The sequence below is a fragment of the Dermacentor andersoni genome, chromosome 5 (assembly GCF_023375885.2).
Source record: "Dermacentor andersoni chromosome 5, qqDerAnde1_hic_scaffold, whole genome shotgun sequence".
NCBI lineage: Eukaryota > Metazoa > Arthropoda > Arachnida > Ixodida > Ixodidae > Dermacentor > Dermacentor andersoni.
Window position 1 is genome coordinate 180736319 of NC_092818.1, and position 21050 is coordinate 180757368.

A 21050-nucleotide genomic window follows, 5' to 3' on the forward strand; every position below is an offset into this window, starting at 1 on the left:
TGCATTGTACAGGGAATCAGTTTCTGCGTAATGGGTCAGATAGTCCATGGCCACAACTATCCACTTTTTGCCTAAAGATGTTGGGAAGGGTCCAAGGAGGTCCATACCGACTTGTTGGAATGGGGCTTTTGGTGGCTCTATTGGCTGGAGGAGGCCTGCCGGTGTTGCGGATAGTCTTGCGCCTTTGGCACTCGCGATAAGTCTTGACATGGTGCTACACTGATGCTAATAACTTGGGCCAGTAGTATTTCAGACGAATCCTGGCGAATGTGTGGCTCAAGCCCATGTGTCCAGATGGCAGTTCATCGTGACATGCATGCAAAATTTCTTCTCGCATATGTACCTGTGGTGCGACAAGTAAGAAGTTTGTCTCGCTGTTCTCGAAGTTTCTCTCGTAGAGGACACTTCCTCGCAGAAGTAAGGGGCTCAGCAATCTCTCAGCAATTGTTAGGGGCTCAGCAATCTTTGAAAAGTTTTCCACAGATCTTTTGTAGTATGCGCATAAACCGAAAAAACGTTGTACTGATCTTTGTTTGTGGGTGTCGGGAAACTTGTAACAGCTGCTGTCTTTTCAGGATCTGGCCGAACGCCTTCAGCACTTATGACGTGTCTGAGAAACCGAATTTCATCGAAGCCGAATTGACATTTTTCCGGCTTCATTGTCAAGTCTGCTGTGCAAATAGCTTCTAACACTAGTCGTAGGCGCTCTATATTTTGGTCAAATGTTACGGAAAATACGACCACATCATCCAAATACACTAAGCACGACTGCCACTTCAATCCTGCGAGCACAGTGTCCATCATTCACTGGAACGTTGCAGGCGCTGAACAGAGGCTGAATGGAAGCGCTTTAAATTCGTAGAGGCCATCAGGGGTTACAAATGCTGTCTTTTCACAGTCCCGCTCATCCACCTCTATTTGTTAATACCGTATTTACTCTCATAATGATCGCACCTTTTTGTCAGAAAAAATTGACGCAAATTCAGGGGTGCGATCATTACGCGGGCTAAATTTCCCGCGAAAAAAAAAAATTTTTTCGTCCCCCGTTTGCTGCGGGATGTGGGTGTGGGACACCAAAACAAAAATGGCGGCCGGCGGAGCAAGCCGAACGCGCCGAACACGATTTTTTTTTCTTCTCGTGAGTACAGTACATGCATTGAAACAGTTTTTTCCGCATCAGTAATGAATAATATCGTTAACATCGGCAAGTTTGCGGCAATAACGTAACCATGTCCACTCTGACGGGGCAGAAACAGATGGGCGCGCTTAGCTGCCAGTGACATAGAAACACATGGCGGGCATGCTGCGGAAACTGCGGCATCTGTCTTCACTACTATCCTAATACGGCACGTTTGCGCTAAGGGTGGGTGAATATCTTAGCTGTGTTACAAGCGTTGGCGTATGAATAAGGTACACTTTTAACGTATCAGTGTAAACGTGGCTACTATCGTTGCCGCTCGCGATTTGTTGCTTGCCCACGAGTGCAGATGAGAAGAATCGAAAGGCGCCTTTTTTTGTTGTTGTCTACCACAACCATTATAAACCCTACACATAATAAAGGAAAGTTTGGTTGTATCTCTTTTTGTCATGAAAGTGATGAAAGTAATGAAATGAGGCATCTACTTAAGAGTGTTTGGTGCGTGCAGACCGCTTGGTTCGTCTTGAATAGTCGTTCATGTAGCATTCAACAGATGGTAAGCGCGATCATTATTAGCTAGACTTGGCACATGACATATCGCTGCGGCAAGTTCGGGGTGCGATCATTACGCGGGAAATAAAAAAAATCGAATTTTGACGACAAAATTCAGGGGTGCAATCATTATGCGAGTGCGATCATTATGCGAGTAAATACGGTATCCACTCTTGAGATCCAGGGAGGAGAAAAACTTTGCACATAGGAGCCGATCTAACATACCGTCGATACGTGGAAGGGGGTATACATCCCACTTAGCTACGCTGTTCAATTTACGGTAGTCGACGCAGAATCGGAGTGTTATTTTTTTTTCTTAACGAGCACTACGAGAGACGCCCATGGACTGCTGGAAGGGTGAGTAACGTCATCTGAAAGCATCTCCTCTACTTCCTTGATGAGCTCCCCTTCTTTTGGTGAAACTCGATATGGGTGCTGGCATACCGGTCTTGTGGCGTCCCCTGTTATGATTCTGTGCTTTGCAACAGACATGCACCGTACCTTCGAGGAAGTGGAGAAGCAGTCAGGAAAATCCTTTATCAGGGCATACTATATTTGTTTTTTGGGGGGGGATTCCAGGAGTCTCGGCTTAACGGTAATTGATCTGTTGACACTGCAGGTTCGTGGCAGAGCAGTTGACGTTGTTGTTAGGCTGCAAAATTCGGTCGCTACACAGAACTCGTGGAAATAGGCAATAGCTGTTCCTTGTGCGATGTGTTTGAATTCATTTCCGAAATTCGTAAGTGCGACATTTGCACGGCCATTGCTTAAGTGAACAAGACCCCGAGCCATGCAAATACCTTTGTTGAAAAGGAGCTCTATGTTTCCATCCGCTATGCCTTTGCGGTCGTAAAATGTTTCATTCTCCACAAGAACCATTAGACTGCAGCGTGGCGGCACAGTTACATCATCATCAACGACGCGCAGTGTGCAGTGTCGCTCCTCCGATTCTTCCACAGGTATAGCTTGTTTTGTTGAGAAAGACACACTGGACCTACATAGGTTAATTATAGCGCCGTTAGCTTGTAGAAAATCCATTCCCAATATAAGTTCCCGGGAACATTCTGACAGTACAATAAGGTCGGAAACGTAAGTGAAGCCTTTTATCGTAAGTCTTGCGGTGCATCGGCCAAGGGGCGTAATAAATGACTGCCTGCCGTGTGTATCTGCGGTCCAGTCCACTGTGTCACAACTTTTTTCAGGTGCTTCGCCACCTTAAAGCTTAATAACGAATAATTAGCGCCGGTGTCAACTAAGGCATTCAGTTCGCATCTGTCTATTATCAACCGCAAATCTGATGTAATCGTTTCGTTCCTGCACCTGTTTACAGAAATTATCTCGTCATCGCATTGGTACCGTGTTGGAGGATCTTCGTAACTGTGGCTATCAGCGGCCTCACCTCCACAGGTCGCTTGCTCCAGTTTTCCTGGTGTGGGCTTGGTGAACGATACCTAGGTAATCTTGGAGACGTGTGGGCTAGGCGAATGGTAGTCCACTGTGACCGTGGTTGTTGTTGGCGAGGGGTAATGAGTCTTTGGCGCGTGGACAAGTATTCTTCGACCTCTGCTGGCCATTCACCGTTTCGGGGGCATGGTGCACTTAAGGAAAAACCCCTTAATCCAGCTTGACGGTGTGGGCAGAACCTATACAGGTGACCCACTTCTCCGCAGTGAAAACACAGAGGCCTGCGCTCATGGTCACGCCAGACGTCACTTTTCCGGGACCTTTGTTCCACAAAACGAGGTGCACTAGGTGCTGGAGGCGGATAGGTAGCCGGTGGTTCCAGCAGACGAGGTGCACTGCGTACTGTCGTCGGGTAGGGAACGGTCGTCGCAACTGCTCCACTACTGTGTACCACGGGTGGCCTGAGTACGTCGGCGTACGTTGGCGTGTGCCGCAACGCTGCACTTGGAGTCTGAGGTGCTTGTTGATCTCTTCCCTGATTACTGACTGGATGAGCTCCCACAGGGCTTCAAGGTCGTTCGGCACACCTCCAGAGAAGACATGGGCAGGTGCACAGCGTGCCTCACAGTTGTATTGCTGAGCCCGCTGTTCCAGTGTCTTTTCGATGGCCGTTGCTTTGTATCTGAACTCGCCGACCATGTGCGGTGGGTTACGGATGAGAACTGCGAAAATTTCCTGCTTTACTCCACGCGCGAGATGGCGCAGCTTCTTATCTTCACTCACGTTCGGATCAGCATGCTTGAACAAGCGGTACATGTCCTCTATGTACATCGCCACGTTCTCGTTTGTGAGCTGGTTCCTAGCTTGAAGTGCAATTTCCGCCTTTTCTTTACGATCCGTGCTGGAGTATGTTGCTAGCAGTTGTCGTCGAAATTCCTCCCAAGAGGACAAAGAGGGCTCGTGGTTTTCATAGCACGTTTTTGCGAAGTCCTCCAAAGTGAAATATACGTTACGGAGCTTCTGTGTCTCATTCCATTCATTAAAGCTCGCCACTCTCTCGAACAGTTCCAACCAGTCTTCCACCTCTTCGAACGAGTCGCCGTGGAATGTTGGCGGCTTGCGAGGTTGGCTTATGACCAGCTGTGCCGGTGTTACCTGGCTAGTCATTGTGGCAGCGTCCGTTGTCTGAGTTTCTCTTGGCGTGAAGAGAAGAGGACCGAATTCGGGCGAGTCACCTCGAAGATGGCAGCTGGTCCGCTGGTGCACAGGTGTCAGTTCCACGGGATGGACTCGCTGGTGGTCGGGGCTATGCTGACTTTCGTTCGTGGGGCTTCGGCTCATACCCCGCGCCTCCACCAGAAATGTAACAATGTTGAGGACCACAGGTTAAGAAAACGAAATTTATTAAGGGCGAACCTGTGCCCGCAACTAAAAGTCACTGCGGTCGTGAAGAAATCCCTGGCAGTCGCACTCTAAAACTGACCTCGAACCGGCGTCTTGTTTCTTCCCTCGTGATACCTAGTGCGCGTGGCGCATGAGAGTCGGGTCCAACCGGCTACCCGTGCCACGAAGATCTGTTGCTGAACAACACCACGGCGTGCACCGTGTCCAATACGAAGGGCGCGCAACTTGAATGTGACGAAGTCGCGGCAATATATCGGCAGAGCAAGCCATCTATGGGCAATCTTGGGCAAGCGGTAAGGCACGTGAGACGTCTCTTTTCGCATTGCCGCCAATGCTAGCCATGCATCATAGTGCAATGATGGCAATGTATCAATTGATCGCATGGGATTGGTTGGCTGGGTGGCTGCCTACTGCTCAGCCAAGCCATGCCAGACTGCTGGCCTAATTGCACAAGTACATTTGCCTTTTTGTGTGTCAGACTGTTTAAACTTGTGGAAAACTGCCATTGGGGGCAAGCTAACCATGCTGAGGATTGGACATTTTTCTGACCACAATGCATATTTTGAGCTTTGAGTGAACAATCTTTTGCTTTGCTGTAACCAGGGTTGCATCGAATCTGATTTTCAGTTTTTATAGCCATATAAAGCCTGTTGATGTATAGTGGGGCCAGCTGGATTTTAATTTTCTTTGTCGTATCCGATAATACATTGCTATAATTTTGTGCATATTACCCATCACTGCATATAACCCACACCCCCAATTACAACAGCCAGAAAAAAATATGCCCAAGTATAACCTGTGCAAACAATTTCATACTAACGCTCAAGTCCTTGAAAAAACAGTCTCCATTTGCAGACGCACAACTTATCTGCATTGTATTCTCTGCCAGCGGCTCTGTTCCCCCTCTCTTCAGTGATGCTGATAAAGCTGGATTCACATGACAGACGTGACCACGGACAAATCGATTATGTAACATGAATTGGTTCACCTGGCCCCTAACATTCACACTACAGAGGATGACAGCACGGACGGAGCAGCCCTTGCATGGGCAATGGCGACAGAGCAGATGTGACCAACACGAATATCCGTGATGATTTGGCTCTCTGCCGTTCTGCAAAGCGCTTTGCATAGACTGAGGGTGTGCTGTTGAAATGGGTGACGCATGATCATGTGATATGCAATCCACAAGCACAAATCGTGATCAACATGTAGGGTTGGGGTTCCCTAGGAGGTAATGGAACTTTTGAATGACGAAAACCTTGCCTTAAAGGGCCCCTCACCAGGCCACATGGCAGATTTTGGTTATACGCTGGAAGTTATGTGCCCTCTTGAGAGCATTCTACAGCAAGAGTTCTTCAAATTGGTTCATTAATAGCCAGGATAGAAATATTTCAGTGCTGCGAACCCATGATTTCGGGAGGCGAGCATCACCGCCGACAAAGACCCTCTCTCCCCTTGCTCCGTCTAACCTCTGCAAGCGAAATCAATTCCCTGTGTTATCCGATACCAGAACTAGAGGATTGCTTGAAGCATACGTCACAGGCCTCGCTCCCTTTTTTGCTGTGCGGCACACTTATGCTGACGGTCGCATGCACAAGCTTTTGTGTTTGTCTCGTGCGAAGTGCACAATTTTTTGCGCTGTGCACGAGAACACCTGACTAGTGGTGTAAGTCAGTGCTACATGGATACTGAGGCAGACGCAAGCAGATCACAGAGCATGATCGCCCGCTGGAACACGGTAGAAAATGACATAGTTTTGCTCTCAGAATGCGCGACTGCGCGACGTGGGAACAAGCAGGCGAAACTGAAGTACATCTCTTGCTGCGGTGCGAAGGAAAACAATAAGATGCAGACACTCGGTTTGTGTGTTTTATTATTTCACTAAACTAATTTGTGCATTGAACCAACCGATTATACAAATAACAGATGTCGCCTTGAATAATTCTCAATGTCATGAGTCGCTAAGAGCGACATCACAGCAAAGACACATGTACGTAGGTGCACTAACACATATGCGTCATCCCTTCGGCTTAAAGCGCGGCGCCCGCAAGAAGTGCGAACAGCGTTTTGTCATGATCCGCCCTGGTTTGTGAACGAGGGAGGGCTTGAGGCACCTTCCGCTAGACGGGCGCTCCACAGCGTGGTGGTGACGAACGATGACTCACCGTCGAGCAGCTGTGCTCGTCGGTGTTTATTGAGGCGCGGTGACCAATGTTGCCTACTGAGCCTTGCAGGCCACTGAGCCTGGCAGGCCAACGAAGATTATGCCCGAGGGGGCGTCACACGCTTGTTACACATTTAGCACATTTAGTTTGAAATTTTGGCTGTTTTTGCGGTGCGTAGCGACTTAATTCTTAGCAGACATGATCGTGAGTGCTCATTGTGTGTACTGTGCTTGTCAGCTCAAAATGGCCAGACCTGGTGAGGGGCCCTTTAAGGGGGGAAGCGGGGATCAGATCGCGATTTTCGCGAAAAAAATCGATTTTTGAAAAGTACGCTTTTCAGAATATACAGCATCATTTCTATCTTGTACTGAAATATTTCACCGAAAAACAAACTCTAAGCACTTAAAATAAATATATTTGTCGGTGCCGGCGTCCACAAATCCGCCCGAAATCGCGAAAAAGCCGCGAAGTTCAACGCGCGACTGCTCGGCTTTCCCGCCACGGAGCGCCGCCATTTTGGTATCGTTGGAAAGCCCGACTAGAGTGACCTAGAATTTGAGAGTGCCCGGAACGAGGTTCCAAAAGTGAAGCCAAACGACCGTAACGCCGCTGGGGGCGCTGCGATCGGTAGCACTCACGCGGCCTGGTGCAGAGGTAGAATGTCTGCTTCCCACGCAAAAGACCTGGGTTCGAATCTCAGCAAGGCGTAGTATTTTTCTCTTTTTTTTTTAATACCTCATGCGTTGATGTTTATATTATCTATACGGCTGCTTAATTCTTGCTTCCGTTGCCATCTAATGCAACAAAGAGCCAACCATAACATGCAGGAATAATAACAAAATAATTTTTTTAACGTTGAACAGCCGGCGTCGGCAGGCTTGTGTATGCGTACGGGTCTCGGAGGCTATGTTTTATTTGAGATAGTTTTGTCCATTCCCGTGAGGTGGCGCTGCAGTAATTATCGTTCAACGTTAAAAAAAAATTATTTTGTTATTATTCCTGCATGTTATGGTTGGCTCTTTGTTGCATTAGATGGCAACGGAAGCAAGAATTAAGCAACCGTATAGATAATATAAACATCAACGCATGAAGTATTAAAAAAAAAGAGAAAAACACTACCCCTTGCTGAGATTCGAACCCAGGTCTTTTGCGTGGGAAGCACACATTCTACCTCGGCACCACGCCGCGTGAGTGCTACCGATCGCAGCGCCCCGAGCGGCGTTACGGTCGTTTGGCTTCACTTTGAATGCATTGAAAGAGCGGCCGTTCCGGACACTCTCCATGTTCTAGTACACTCTAGCCCGACTCTTTGACTCTTTGTCCCAGCCCTTCCCTTCCTTCCCTGCCAGCCAGCAAGCGCACAAAAAAAGAAAAACAGGAGAGTGGCAGCACGGAGCAGCCAATGGCTGCCGCGCCCCGATTGGCTCTGCGCCGCGGCTCGTTGTAAGGCGCCTCCTCATTGGTCGACGCCGCGCCATAATGGCGGCCGAGGCAAGGAGCGCAAGGAGCGTCTGCTTTTGTCCGCTGCTGGGAAGCCTTTCTGGACTTTCCTTCTCTTGTGTTTCGAGGACGTCGGCCACGTGCAATGGATCCGCGCACGTTCGAAAAGAAGTACCGGACGAAGCATGCCTACGGGAAGCGGAAACGCAAGCCCGTCACAGCAAGGAAGAAGCGGCGATTGTCAGCAGGTGGTTCGGCCGAGCCGAGCGTCCGTTCAGAATCGGCGGAGTACGCGCCCAACGTGCTGTGCGATCTCTCGCCCAACGTGCTGCGGGATCTTGCGCCGAGTCGAGCACCAGCCAGCGATAGTGAGACGAACCATGATCTTTTGCCGTCGAAGCGCGGGCGCAGTGTTACTTCACCGGTGACGATCGACATGCCAGTGAGTCTCGCCGTACGCGAGCGTCCCGTCGCAAGTTCGTCCAGCACAGATTACGGAGTGAGCTTGCAGCGGTCATCGCCGCCCGACTGCAGAGCATCGGAGACGCGCTTCCGCGGTGTGTCGTTCAACGCCGAGATGTCTCCGCAGCCAACAACCGCCAGTGAAGGCAGTCCCATGCCATCGACGAGTTCCGGCGCTTCGACGGAGCTGCAACGCGGGCGCACGCTCGCTGCCGCGGATGCGCCGGCGGCCGACCTTGCCGCTCATCGCAGTGTTGACTGTTCGCCCAGTGAACGTCGCACTATTCAAGCTCACCTGGAAACACGATTTGTGTCCGCGGAAACTGCAGAACTGCAAGCGTCGAGAGTTCGCGAATCGCTTCGCGCGGTTTCAGCAACGGAGCGCAAGTTCGGGCTGACTGGCTCACAGGAAAATGCCATTCCCGCACCTCCAGAAGAGGAGTTTATGCTTGTTCAAGTTGCTGCTTTGAACTCGCTGATTGGTTCCCCGCTTTGCCCAACTTGTCAGCAGCCCGGCCTAGCAGTGCACCGCGAGACTGAACTGGGACTAGCTGTGAAGATGGTACTTTCATGCATTTCCTGTGGTAGTACCCTACAGTCTGAGTGGTCCTCACAAAGGAAGAGCGGCTCTAGAGCTTTCGAGGTCAACATCAGAGCTATGCAAGCAATAAAGAGCATTGGGAAAGGACCAACTGCTCTTAATGACTTCTGGGCCACCATGAATGTCTCGCATCGTGGGTTACACCACAAAACATATGATGGGCACCTCAAAAAGACTTTCAAGCCTGCCGCAGCGGCAGCTGCACACAACATCTTCACAGATGCTGTAGAGGCAGTGAAAAAGGTGTACACTGAAATGGAGACAACATTTTCAAAGAACATTACAGTAGTGTATGATGGCACATGGTTGACACGCGGCCACAGCTCCCATACCGGCGTAGGCTGTATAATTGATTTCCATACAGGGCTTGTGTTGGACTGCATAGTTCTGTCCAACTTCTGCCTTGGGTGCAGCCGACAGCCAGCAGAAAGTGACCCCAACTATGCTGAATGGAAGCAGCAACACCAGTGCCAGAAAAACACTGATGTGAATTCTGGAAGAATGGAGGTTGAGGCTGCACTACAGCTCTTCAGGCGCTCCTTGAGCAGAAATGATCTACGTTACACAAACATAGTTTGTGACGGGGACAGCCGCATGTTTCGCACTCTATGTGATGAAGAAGTTTATGGTTTTGTGCAGCTATCTAAAGAGGACTGCATAAATCATGTTAAAAAACGAATGGGGGCTGCACTTCGCTCTTTGGTGGCCAAGGCAAAGAAAGGAGAGCCACTAGGTGGAAAGGGGGGCCTGACACAGCAGCTCATCAAAAAACTGACGAACTACTATGGCCTTGCTCTGCGGAACCACTCGGAAGTCGAGGAAATGCAAAGGGCAGTAATGGCAACGTACTACCACATCACATCAACAGATGATGAGCCCCATCATGAGCTGTGTCCCCCTGGCCCCCTTAGCTGGTGCAACCACCGGTCAGCTGAGGCAGAAGGGCAGCCAGCACCAGCTCACAAGTACAAGCTTTCAGCTAAAGTTGCTGAAGCACTCCTGCCTGTGTACCAGCGCCTCTCAGACCCTCAGTTGCTGGCCCGGTGCAGAGGAGGCAAAACTCAAAACGCGGCTGAGAGTCTCCATTCAGTGATATGGTCACTAGTATCAAAAGACCAGCATGCCTCACTGTTTGCTGTGGAAACAGCAGTGCACGAGGCAATTTCAAAGTACAACTCGGGCAGTCTGAAAGCTTATTCAGACCTGTGCACAACATTGGGCCTGCGCCCTGGTGCCCTCTCTCTTCAGCGGGCTGTCGAGAAAGACTCCCAGCGAATGAAGAAGGCACACAAAGTCCATCTCCTGAAAGGACAGAGGGCTAAGAAGTCACCTGCTGCCAAGGACACCAAATTCTACAATGCAGGAGCATTCTAGACAGTGTGTGCCAGTATGGAACTTTGAGGCTTGTTTTCTCAAAAGTTTGTTTTGAGCTTATCACCTCGCTCGTGGAAAGCATAGCACGGCAATGGGAGCACGGATTTTAATCCTGTTTGTTTTGCTGCAATTGGTGAAGTGTGCCTTGTGTCAAGACAGTCTCAGATTTACCATTTAGGCTCACCATTTTTTTATTACACAATAATTGGAGCATGATACATTCTAAACATAAAGAGAAGGTGCATACTATATCGTTTAGAAGAAGAGCAGAGAAATTTAAAAAGAAATTAAGAGAATCTTGACTTAGACTATACTTCTTAGTAACTATTAAAAACATTTACAGACCCATAACCCATTTTGCTGTCACGCTAGGCTTTCCACCAGCAAGCAACATGTGAGCAATATATAAATAATGATAAAATAAAAACTACTGAAGATATGATTGTGAAACTTTGCAGCTGTCTGTTTGATGCTATTTCGAACCTGTATGCCAAATTTCATCACTCTAAGATAAAAAATGAAAAAGTTAGTTCCGATCCCCTCATCCCCCCTTAATGTGTAGCTTCACAGCAGCATTTGCAGTCTTGCCATGAAGCCACACCTCAAGGTGAAATTCACATAATCCTTTCAGGCGCCAATTAATCCTGTTGATTGAAAACTCACTTTCATGGCATTTATAGCACCTTTCAGAATCATAAGTGTACAGCTGGAGAACAGATTAAGAATTTTCAATTTTCTTGTCAGTTTTGTAACATTTACAGAATGTCAACTTGATGCAAAAACTCGCTACAGGAATATCAGCTATGGGAACATAAGCTATTTCATGTCCAGCAGGCTTGGAGAGTACCTATGAAACTTGGAAAATATGGCCTGATGCAACACACTGTGAAAAACAATGTAAGAGGTGAAGCCACTGCGTACAACGAGATAGGTACTTGCACCAATCTGAAACATACAACCGTCCACCTTCTCATTTGTTTTACTAAAAAACTTTGCACTCGTTATTCAAACTTGTAGCAAAATTCCAATCAGAAGAAATTCAAGATGTATGTGTGCGATACACTTAAGATATGATACTTTCATCAATGCTTTTGCTGTTGATATGCTATCTTGGCGTGCGCAGTTGCTTACACCGCACCTGAAAGGTGCTGTGTAATAACCTGTACCCAGACTTTATTGTCCAATTTTTGCAATTTTTGGTGCAGGTTATATGTGCAATAATATGGTATATCCATGTTCATTTAATGAGGTTGAACTATAATTTCTGGCAGATGTAAAAGCGTGTGCATGGGCAAGAGTTTGTGCGCATAAGAAACTCATGGTAGAAACAGTCCCTTACTGCCTAGTATCTATATACATCTATAGGCTGTTTCCACCCAATATCAGTTGTCAGCCAGAAGTTCCAAAAATCGAGCAAAGGGAATCTTTGTTTGAAATTATAGCGGAACTATTTTAAATTTCTACTTGTTAGGTTTTCTACTACTATTTTAATTCTACTACTACTACTAATTTCTACTACAAGGCTGGGATGTTCATATCTCCACCTGTGGAATGTGTTCACCTGTTGAGCTCAAGAGGTGGTTTGGGGCCCATGTTTAAAAATTATCTTCCTTAAAACCATACATTATTGTTTATATGAGGGCTCCTCTTCAATGTTAACTGTTAGTGACATGTTCCGCTTATGCTTTTGGTAATGAGAGCATGTTGCTTTGACACTTCAAGGAACTCATGTAACTTGTTATGTGTATATTTTTAGACTCAAACGTAAACTGCTAGAGACATGGAAGGATGATGCCTTCACTCTTCTGGATCCACTCTTTTTGTCAATTGCCGAATTGTACGTGTAAGTGCGATATCTTCGAGCGCTGGTTAGTACTGCAGATATTTTTTCGTGAGGTGCAACCACTGTTACGGACGCAGGAGCTAAAGCATGGCTTGCAGTTTAGTTTATAATCACTGTGACTTTCTGGTCACACCAGCCTGTGCTTGCTTGCGTGGTTTTAGGAACTGCGTATCAGCTGTGTTCGTGGCCATCGACCTGCTCCTGACAGAATGAAAAGTCTGTAATGCTTCGCCAACGCGTTCCTTGGCCAATACCCTTGCAACCCGGACTCAACTTCGCTGATGACTGACCGGCGACTGGCCTATGCTTGACAAAGCCGTTAAAAGTGCCCTTAAAGACTCCTTTCTTTTTTCTAGAACCATTTTTGGCTCGGTGTCGCCACTTCCGTTCCTGTTGTCTCCGTCATGCCTTGTATATTTGCACTGCTTATGATGGGTAATGACACTGCTGTGCTATCAGTCGAGTTTATTGGTTGCACGCAGAAATGTTATGACTTTGCCTGGGTTACTGGCATTTCAGAATTTTACTATCAGTTACAGTTATGGTGCCAGCTGTGTTACAACACCCGGACGCTGGCCTAGGTGGCCTGTCTGTACAGTATTTTACCGCTGTATTTAGTGCAAGCAGCTGTCACTACATGTCTTTCTCTTGTTTCTTTCCTTCAAACACATCAAGTGTTGGCACATTGGTAGTCTTGGTACCTGTCATCAATACTGCGCTGGGCTCTGCTTTGAGCAGCCTTTGTTTGAATGGCATCGTTTATTTTGCTCTCTCCTCCCCAGAGGCAGCCCAAGAAGCTTAAAGAGAAGGAGAACCTGCTCGAACGCAGCAGCAAGAAGCCTGAGGTAGGCAGCTGGCAGCCTTGAAAAAGTCCCACTCGATCGTTCCAAGCAGCAGGGGCCGTGTGTGTAGCGGGCGTGCTTGAATGTGTGTCGACCACCACCACCACCCAGCGTCGTCTGATGTCGCATGCGTTTGTGATGCCAGCAGATGTGCAGCGGTGCCCAACAGGCCATTAGTTTTGGCAACATGAGGCATAGCAGTTGTACAGTTCTTTTTGTCTAGACAAATGATACAAGGACAAAATGTTGCAGTGTGATGTGTACTGTGCTTTGGCAGCTAGCTTAGAAAAAAGAGGGGGGAGGACAATGTGCACTTTTTTTTTTTTTGACTGCACCACTGTGGGTGGCACTTTGCTTTTTACTACTACAGGCCACATTGTCCTTGTGTGCTACTTCAGTGGTGCTGTGCACACTGAAGTTGCACTTGTTTGAAGCTTTGCATTTTAAAGCGAGGGTTTCGTGTTCTTGACATGTGCAGGCCTGCTACTGAGCCATTGCACATTGTTCATGTTTTCAAAATTCATGCTTCATCTGAAGTGCTCTTGCACAAAGAGTTTGTCGATCGTATTTCCAAGTAGGCAAGCTGTAATCATGAATTTAAGCTTGAATAAGCTTTGAGGGCACTTGCCATGGTATTGGGTCGTGTTGTGACTTGCTACATGTTTTCCACATGTTTGCATGTTTTGTGCAGTCACTTGGTGCCGGCAAAATTTGAGTTTAGTTAACCAGAGCTCATGCCTGATCCCACTTTTGCCTGTGCTTCTATTTCTGTTTCTTCTATTTCTTCTATGTTTTTATCTAAATGCTAAGGTGCGACTGGCTGAGGGTGTGGATCAGGCACATAGATATTTCAGGCCCAACAAGGAGCTGTTCTCCCAGACAACCATGTCTAGGCAGGTATTGAAGACTGGTTTCAAACTTTTGGTCTCGGTCTTTATATGGATAATTTGTTTAGCTTAACGAAATGGATTGCCATTTTTCAAGCCATCCTTTCTTTCATTTTTACAGCAAGGTCATGAACTCGCAAGTCATGAATGCAGTGTAGTTACCTTAGGCTGCCTCTCTCCTCTAGGTCATGTGTGATCATTGTGGTGTTAGTAGGTACAAACACTTCCGCATTGTTGGTTGTTTGCATCATAAAGTTATTCAATGCGGGCAGGCCTTCTTCGCTCTGTGTAGGCACTTATTATTTTTTTTTTATATTGCTCTCAGTGCTTGTACATGACAGCCTGGGCTGCTCCTTGCCACTTACCCATACTTCCATGGGAAACTGCTGACTCACTGTACTGAAATGCTCGCCGCTACCTGATAAACATTTTTCATTGTGCCCTCCTGTGGCGTTTGATGTGTGCCAATGAAGCGTGTGTGTTTTGTATGCTGTCTTGTGCACTTGTTGCAGCTTGAAGCCATGGCAGAAGTGTTCTTAATTTCTAAACACGCCATAGAAGGTACAACTCATTTTCTGCAAACACAGCCATCGCAATAGTGTTATGTAATGTAGCAACTTTTGTAGTGACTTGCCATTAACACAGGCAAGAGACACGTCAGCTGTCTTCAGTAGTGTGCCTGAGGAGGAAATGTGTTGGATTTATGACGTTCATGGCCACCTATGTGTTTTGACCATTTACAGGAGAGCTTTTTGTACTTGACCTTTTCCGAGACCTGTGTCCTTGTCCTTCTTGCTTTGAGGCATTGCAAAATGCCCCATTCAGCTGTGCATTATCACTGTGCTAGGCAAGGAGTGTGTGTTTGACCATACTTAGTCCTCGGTGCACATCGTATCTCATTGCCATGTCATGGATGTCTGAGAGATTTGCTTGCCCAGCTCAAGCAGTGCCTGAGCTTGTTTCAGGTGTGCTGGCTATGCTTGGATGCTTGGCTAGGAAAATGGTATTGTAAACCAGCATACATGAGTCTTGTCAGCTGTTCACGGCTGCAAAAGCATAGGCCAGTATTATAAGTATTGGATGTTGTTTATGAGGTAAATAATATCATGCCTGCAGTGACTGTGTGTGTCCTTGCATGTGTGTGTATGAACAATTGTCTAGGTTGCTGTGTTTGCATCGCTCTGTGGCACCCCAAAGACATGTTCAATGATAAGCTTATGTAGCTGGTCCGTTGCAAAACGAAAGCCATATTTTCTGGGTACTGCAAGTCTCAAACCTTAAAGCCTCTTTCTAACACAATATATAGATGTCGGCTTAGACTTTAGCTAGTGCTGAAAGTGTCCTGTTAGAAGTGTTGTGTAGTTCTTCTTTGATGCCGTAAAGGGGATTGGTTATATGTTGATTTTACATATACTTTTCCTCTACTGCTTTTTTACCATCTGTGTAACATATTTAAATGGACACTAAAAATAAGTGCAACAGAATCTGTTTAGATAGGAGAGGTATTCTTTCAAATCTTGATTTACTACACATGGTCCTTATGCAAAAGTATTGTTCATTAACAAAATAACTGCTGTTTAAACTTCTTGTTTTTATTTCACACCCAAAATGCAACATTGATAATGTCAATGTGACAACATTGATATATACATGTATGTATTTTATTTTGGCTATTCCTCCTCTATTAGCAGGGAGTTGCGATGTCATTGCACAAGTTCAAAGTGGTGTAGGCACATACTGATGAGCACTTAACTAGTACTTATCGCTATAACTAGAGCAGATGCTGCCAGTACTCGCGATGTCAAGGGTTGGGCTCATATTAGAAAAAGGACAATGTTGCCCCACATCTTTCATCGTTGTGCATTTTTCTAGCTCACAATTCTTTTGTTCATGGCAAAATTCAGCTGTTTAGTACTCTAGAAATGTTAGCTGGTAATCAAGCTTTACAGTAACCCACACTTTTGTTCTTACAGCTTTAAAAAATGAGATTTAGTGCATACTATTGCTTCACCTTCACTCAGGTTTTGCAACGAGATTATATCTCTTGGTCCAAATCGTTCAATAAACACTCTGCGTTTTTATTTACTTTGTTCATTTATGCTTTTGTTGCTTCTGCAATGGCAAGGTGTGCTTACAGTGGTGATTCATATTTATTTTTTCTACCATAATGAATCAGGCAAGCAAAGTTGCCTTGCACTTTAATGAACAATGTTGACCAAGAAAATGTTACCTTGTCACAAAATTTGAGGAAGAAAAAGCATTGGTATGTGCTAGCATTCTCTTAAAGGGGCCTTGAACCACTTTTTATCGAAGTGGAGGAATGCATTTGAAGTTAAAATAAGCTATTTCATAAATGCTTTACCACAAAATGTATTTCAATGCGTTCAGCAGAAGTGGAGTGATTGGCAATCAAACACACCCTTCCCAATGCTTCTGCTCCTTCTTCAATGCCTTGCACTGTGAAGGGTATACAGGAGCAGGGTGCACCCACAACTCTCCGCCTACTGAATGTCACCGTGGCGTGCAGTTTAATTTTGCATGGTAATGTAGATGCCACTACTTCAGACTTTGGCACCTATGATGCGCCAAATGTGGTTGCCCTCAGCTAGCCTTAGTGTGCTTAGCCAATGGACTCGTCGTGGCACCCCGCGGCAGTTGCGGTATCTATGCTATGTAGCAGAGCAAATCTACATGCAACTGTAGTGCGTATGCACTGCATTTGCATTGTGCACGACAGGGCTTGAGTGCATGTTCGCGCTCATGTGCATGCTCACACTCATGTGCGTCAGTCTGACCATGCTACATGGTGCAGACCAGCTTGGTCCTTCACCAGCATGACTGGCAAATACTAGCCACATCCAACTTGCGCATTTTAAAGTGCCATCAATAAGTCTGCCAAGGCATCTAACCAGGAGTGGCCACGAGTGAGTGCGTGCTGGCAAGTGTGCATGTAATCTGACCTTAAGTTTCGTGTGGTCCGAGGCTAGTTGAGTGTTGAAAGCTAGTCGTAATTAGCGAGACCCAAAGGCTACAACACCGATAGGCAGTCTAGCCGAAGTTTAATTCCTATGCAAGCAGCTGCGGCCTAGCGTCAGCAGATGATAGTAAACTTTTCCAGGAGTATGTAATTATCGAAATTCTAAAGCATATTTTTGCTTACTACAGCCTGTTTATTAAATTTCGTCAATAAATTGATGAAGGGGCATTACATAAGGGGCTTTAGGGGCAAATAGATGGTGATGATGATAATAGTAGGAAGCGCACTAATCCAAACGCTGTTGATTGATGTCAGCTATTGGCCAATAGCAGCCACATATGGGAATCTGCTATATTACGAAATAAAGCGTTCAGGAATGAGTGAGGAGCAGGCTTCTGTTGAAAAGAGTGTGTTTGAGAGAAAGGTGACCTCACACTTGGCTTGCTAGATCCATGCGCTGCGTACGACTGCAAAACTTGGCCGAGATGTTCACAGCAGTGTATGCTATTTGTGGACTGTGTTCTTCCACCAACCCTAAGGGGTGGTTCAGGACCCCTTTAGAGTTGTTCAGATAAGCATGTGTCTGTACTTTTCTGGCCAGTGTCCCTTTAAATGAGGTAGTCTTGGTTTGTGGCCGAAGGCTCAAGAGGTAAAACATCCCTTAGAAGCAATATGCTATTGAGAGGTGTAGCTTGTAAATCTCTGCAGATTTACTGAAGGTACAATCCTTTTACTGTGGCTTGCAGAATGTTTACGAGATGTTACAGTGCTTTGTAACTTATTTGTCTCGTAAACGATGGGAGTAAATCTAATTTCTGTGCTAAGAAAAAAAAAAAATTGGGGGCACTGCAGAAGCACACATATTAGTCACTGATGACCACTAGTTAGCCTAAAAACATATGCCGTTTAACAGGGGATTGTTGGCTACTGTTTTTTGGGATGCCACAGTAGCGCAAATGGTAGTTGGAAATCTTGTTCTCCCAATCTCTGCTTGCAAAGAGCAACACTTGGGAACTAGATGTGCAATACTGGGCAAAAGGGAGCGTTTACACTATTTTCTTGTTTTGCCTTGTGATAGCAACTGTCGACATCACATTGCTCTTGCTACTTCGACGTAAGTGAAGACTGCCTCTCGACTCGTCATCCCATAGCAGCAATACTAGTCTTCGTGAAAAGATCTGCGATGCGCTGTCACTGACTTGTCTGCCACTGGATTGCAACCTTCTGGTAATTCAGCAGTGCGCCCATACCTGCATCTCTTCTCTTTGGAAATGAAAGCTTGTCATCTATGTGTTCATGCTTGCGTGCATTTTCGTACTTAGATTCAGTGACAGTGATCAACGTTGATGCCACGAGTTTTCTGCGGTGGACACCTTTGTCTTTTTACGACTATGGTGTGTTCATTTTGTGGAGTGCAGAAGACTGTTCTTGGGACACACAATGATGCCATCATTTCTTCTCTCTTTGACCAGAGCTGGATCAAGCTACTTCACTATGGCTTAGCCTAGAACCCTTGCTGATTATATGCCTGCTCTGACCTTACAACTACCTTCCCACATTTTTTTTTCTTAGTTTGTGGACTTGCAAGTGTTGGAGCAACTGTGCACTGCTACTTTTCCACTTAGCAAAGAAATTGTTTTATGTAGTAAGTAGTTTTTTTTAGAGACTTTATGTGTACAGTTGTAAACTTGAGATTTTCACTTAGTAAGATTTTAATCTTTTTTCGCATCAAAAAACTTGCTTGAGTTTCAGTGATTGTAAGATTTTATTCGGATGTTTCTGTGATTACCTGCAGCAACTACCAAGTGAGGTTTATATAATGAGTAACTTGCTGTGCAGAATGTTTACTTCCTTTTATTTGTGTAGCTTCCCTGCCACCCTTTCTTTTGTCACTTGTATTGTGCCAACGTGTGAAGCCTGAGGACTTGCCCCGGATCGCTGGAGGAGCTTGGGGTACTCTGACTGCAGACCTAGGATGTTGTGCGAACTTGACATCTTTTACATTTTTTTTCTCGGCGGGTAGGGGGGGGGGGGGTGATAAGCGATTAAATGCCATTCCACGGTGTCATTCCAATGTGCTGGAGCAGTTGCTTTTTTGTGCGTGTGTTTTTATGTAAACATATGCAGTAGTGAAGTCGGCATGGTAAGCAGTTGTTTCATGGCTTAAATTATTTGTACTCGTGGTACTTTCTGCAAAGAATGTGTCCACCTTGTGTGCCGATCTAATCTGCACAATTGTGTTAACCTGACTGCGTTTTCATCTTTTACTGTTTATTGTTCTTTTTCATGTTTCTCAAGCTTTGAATGCCTTCAGCTGCGCATGATTCTTGCGTGGATGCCATTTGCCTGTACAAACTTAGCAACAACTTGAGGCATTTTGCACTGCTTGTGTCAGGGTGTCTGCCTTCTACTGGCTAACACAACTGCCACCCAGATGTTGTACATTACTTGTCTCTTTAACTTTGATAGCTATGGTAGTTGGTCATTTAGTGGACCTAGGTTTTTAATGAGTCATAACTAGGAAGTAGCTTGTAGGTGTGCATTTTTACATATTCCAAGACTTTATGCATCGCAGAAAGAGCAGAACCTCATGTAGGAGGCAGGAATTACTTTAGATGTAGTGCAGCAAAATTTTGGCTGCTGGACCTTTAGCCGCAGTGGCTGGTGTGCAACCAAGTTTTTCATGCAACGTTACGACACAGCACAGTGAAATAGGCAGATGCCATTTTGGTTGGAATAGCACTTGTCAGCAAAGCATCCAGTAGGGATGCACTGGGAGAATGCTTTTTGGTGACCAAACAACCATCGCTTTTGTTCTTTGCCTCCCTTTTGGACTCGCCTATGGCTTTGCATAAGTTGCTGGTGATTCAGTTGAGAGGCATGCAACTGGCTGTTCTGTAAAAGGAACAGTAAAGTGAAAAAAAAAAAAAACAAACTGGTAGAAATGTGCTTTTGTTCAAAGCACCACACATAATCTGTGGACAAATGATGTACACAACCTGACTAGCATCTGCGTGCTAATAGCGTGCTCCAAGCAGATCATTATCAGAACAGGAATTCACACAATGCCACAGCAATTTACTTCTTGACAAATGCAGTCTGTCAAATGCAGTCTGTCAAAAGTCTCAGAGCTGCTGCACGTGTTTCTCGTGTTATTTAGCCATGTACTGGTGTACAGCCCAGTGGCACTTCCTAATATGATTTCAGATCTCAAAGATATTGTTTTCAGAAAATTTCGAGGAATATTGCAATTCACATATGCAGAAGGAGATCCCACGCTTCAAGAGGCACGGGCAGGACCTCTTGCCAGAGTGAAAAATGAAAATAAAATCTGAGCACTTCAGTGATACATTTGCAAGTGCTTTAATATAAATAAGGGCAACATAAGATCTAACGAGAAATAACTGACCAAGAAAGGAAAAAGACTGTACATAAAATAAAAACAATTTCAATTTAGTCTCAACCGATTCCATTAGATTTAAGCTTCTTTAACCTTAGTGTCTAAGGGATTGCAAAAGCATATGGAAGAAAATTACTTCGTTTACTAAAGAAGTTTCAATAGATTTAGTGCTTTAACATTAGTATCTAAGGAATTCCAAAAGGATACGGAAGAAAAAAGTGCAGTTTGTTTGCCATAGTATATATCTTTGTCTTCATAAGAATGTGCTTCACAGAAAACCTTGTTCTAGGGTTATTCAGGACACTTCCAAGAGATACAAGCAGGACTGTTCCAGTGGCAAATAGCGACTTGTCATTTTGTGGAGGAGCCAGGACTGCTTTACCAAAATCAAGAGAATGAGTGGGAAGTTTTGGAAAATAATTGTAAAGTTCAGCATGTGCACTCTCTGGGTTCCTTCCTCTAGTGGCAAGGTTTGTGAAGGTGGGGCTTTCATGTTAAATGCGAGTTTGCCTGTGGAGTTGGTCACCTGCCTGCTTTGCATCTGCTGTGGAGAATTTGACA

At 45.8% G+C, this 21050-nt stretch overlaps 1 protein-coding gene across 2 annotated transcripts in view; it reads left to right on the forward strand.

Moving 5' to 3' along the window:
* Sbp2 (SECIS-binding protein 2) overlaps positions 1 to 21050 on the forward strand; it is a 97980-nt gene that overhangs the window by 51429 nt on the left and 25501 nt on the right. For both annotated transcript variants that reach the window (XM_050179344.3, XM_050179345.3), the window contains one exon: positions 13166 to 13228. In XM_050179344.3, coding sequence (XP_050035301.1) covers positions 13166 to 13228 — 63 coding nt within the window. The remainder of the gene's footprint in view (positions 1 to 13165; positions 13229 to 21050) is intronic.